Source organism: Etheostoma cragini, chromosome 14 (genome assembly GCF_013103735.1).
Source record: "Etheostoma cragini isolate CJK2018 chromosome 14, CSU_Ecrag_1.0, whole genome shotgun sequence".
In the NCBI taxonomy this organism is placed as follows: domain Eukaryota; kingdom Metazoa; phylum Chordata; class Actinopteri; order Perciformes; family Percidae; genus Etheostoma; species Etheostoma cragini.
Genome location: NC_048420.1, coordinates 24,182,746 through 24,185,757, shown reverse-complemented (window position 1 = coordinate 24,185,757; position 3,012 = coordinate 24,182,746). Strand labels below are relative to the sequence as shown.

Genomic DNA, 3,012 nt, shown 5'->3' with positions numbered 1-3,012 from the left:
CGTGCGTGTGTGTGTGTCTGTGTGTTTGTGTTTGTGCGTGTGTGTGAGTGTGCGTGTGTGTGTGTCTGTGTGTGTGCGTGTGTGTGTGTGCGTGTGCGTCTGCGCGTGCGTGTGTGCGTGTGTGCGTGTGTGCGTGTGTGTGCGTGTGTGTGTGTATATGTGTGTGTGTATATGTGTGTGTGTCCTGCAGTGGCCCTGCCGATGGTGAACGACCTGGAGTTGTTTGATATCACCCACAGCACCATGAGGGTGCGCTGGAAGACGGCCGCCGGGGCTTCTGGGTACATGATCCTGTACGCCCCGCTGACGGAGGGAGACCCCGCAGACGAGAAGGAGGTGAAGATAATCTAACATCGTTTATTGTCTTGAACGAAGGAACAGTATCTGCTGTTTAGAGAATTCAACTCAACAGAGTGACACGTAAATCATGTCATCTGTAGGATATAAAGGCACCGTCCGTGTGCTGCGTTCTAGATGGACAGGTTGATAAAATGTCCTTCGAGGAGTGAACACCTGAATGACCAACAGTGAAAGGATGAACGGGGTTTTATTAGCGTGCAGAGGCAACTAGGGATGTAACGATATTGACGTTATCGCGCTATCGCGGTGGTAAACGTGTCTCGACGTCGTCGTGGTTGGGTTACAATAATAAAAGGACAGGTGTCCGTCAAAAAGCAAGAGGAATAAACAGTCCCGCGGAACAAATCATTGTTAACTACATAGACCATGATCCTTTGCGCTGCGTCGTCATACCAACCGTTCTTAAGCCAATAGGATTGCACGCGGCACGCTGTCCACACAAGCTCACAGCGAGCCAGCGTGGCCGACAGCGACACTTGTAAGGATGAAAACAACAACAAGCCCGGAGTTGAGATTGTGCACGCCCTGCAGCTTTGAAGTCACATGTCTGGAAACCTTTTGGTTTCGCCGTGTCAAAGAACGCAAAAGGAGAGAAGGTGGTGGACAGACAATGGACTACATGCAAGCACCGCCACAGGAAACTGTGATACAACACGGGAAGCACAAGCAATATGCAAAGTCATCTGATGACTCATCATCCGGAAAAGTTTGCAGATTCTCTCACAAAGAATGTCCTGTCTGGTCCAAAAACCCTGAAGGAGACATTTTCAACAACTACGCCACACAACAGCGCAAGGGCTCAAGAAATCACGAGGTACATCGCGGGATACATAGCGTGGGATTTATGTCCCTTTTCTGCTGTAGATGCTGTTTACAAGTGTTCTAGTTGCTTCTTAACTTGAACATTGCACAGAAGAATCCACAGAATATTGATGTTCCTGACCACAACTTCATGTGATCAGCGCTTTATCGTGTCATGATCCATAAATACAACAATAAATTGCCTGTTGACTGGCAAAAGCAGAATGAATGTCTGTATTTTTTGCTATTATCATCACAAACACTATCGGGAGCTATTTAACAATACCGTGAGCTTTTCCACAATATCGCAATAAATATCGTACCGTGAGGTCAATTTCCAAATGGTATCTTACCGTGAGATTTTGATATCGTTACATCCCTAGAGACAACGCAGTGGAACCGTTACTCAAAGCCAGGAAGACTGACTGTTGTGCGTCCTCATTTCCAAATGTCAGTTTCCGTCCACGCGGACTACAAAGGAACCCCCCCCCAGTAACTCTAGATGGGGTAACCCCAAAGCCTCGAACTCTAACTCGGTTCAAATGCAGACAGCTAAACACTCTACCCCAAGGCTGTATTTCACTGGAAGGATCTTCCATCCATCCATCTATCTATCTATCATCCATCCATCCATCCATCTATCTATCATCCATCCATCCATCTATCATCTATCTATCTATCCATCTTCCATCTTCCATCCTTCTATCTATCTATCTATCTACATATCTACATATCTATCTATCTATCTATCTATCTATCCATCTTCCATCCTTCTATCTATCCATCTATCCATCTTCCATCCTTCTAACTTCCATCCATCTATCTATCTATCTATCCATCTTCCATCCTTCTAATTTCCATGCATCTATCATCTATCTATCTATCTATCTATCTATCTATCTATCTATCTATCTATCTATCTATCTATCTATCTATCTCTCCATCTATCTATCTATCTATCTATCTATCTATCTATCTATCTATCTATTTATCTATCTATCTATGGTATTAATAAAGTCCGTCCATCCCTCCGTCTGTCCCTCCCTCCGTCCTCTATCTATCTATCTATCTATCTATGGTATTAATAAAGTCCGTCCATCCCTCCGTCTGTCCCTCCCTCCGTCCTCTATCTATCTGGGAGTATCTCTGGAACCTGGACTGCTTCATGTCTTTTTGACCCAGATCCCTGGCGGTCTATAACTCTGCATTAGGAAGTACGACTCCTCCGATCTGGCAGAACATCAAATATCTCGCGCTCCAAAAGGAAGGGATTGATGGAGGGAGCAGAGAAGAAGAGCAGATGGACCGACAGTGTGTCAGCGACTCCGTTCTGCCAGACTGGTTTTTTTCTACCATCCGTTTAGTGTTTGGCAGAAGGAGAAAGATGCTGGTTCTGGTGTGGTTCCATTGTGTGTAGTAGCGGCTGTGTTATAGTGGAGCTAATCCTCCAGAACCGACCCGGGATCGGACCAGCTGGAGGTCTGCGTTACAGAACTCAGCCACCAGAATAAGAGACATCTTCAATGTTCAGTGGGTCATTTTTACACCTTAAAACGTCTGAAAATGATAAGCTCTATGTTATAAATGTTGAGTTGTGTTCTCACATTGTCCCAAATATTTCCACCCAGAGACATCTGTCGGTTATTCCACGGTAACGGTCTGTTGAAGTCGCGGGTCGACGACTATTTAACCCTTGATTGACATTTTTTTACCATTTTCTGACACTTTATAGACAAAACAACTGATCCATTCATCCAGAACAATATCAACATTAATCAACAATGCAAATCATTTTACTATAATTTAGTGTGTGTGTGTGTGTGTGTGTGTGTGTGTGTGTGTGTGTGTGTG

At 44.8% G+C, this 3,012-nt stretch overlaps 1 protein-coding gene across 1 annotated transcript in view; it reads left to right on the top strand.

Annotated features, from left to right (window-relative positions):
* Window positions 1-3,012, top strand: part of LOC117957217 (collagen alpha-1(XIV) chain-like) — a 146,732-nt gene that overhangs the window by 65,472 nt on the left and 78,248 nt on the right. Inside the window, exon 12 of the mRNA XM_034892813.1 lies at window positions 191-336. Within this exon, the coding sequence (XP_034748704.1) occupies window positions 191-336 (146 nt within the window). The remainder of the gene's footprint in view (window positions 1-190; window positions 337-3,012) is intronic.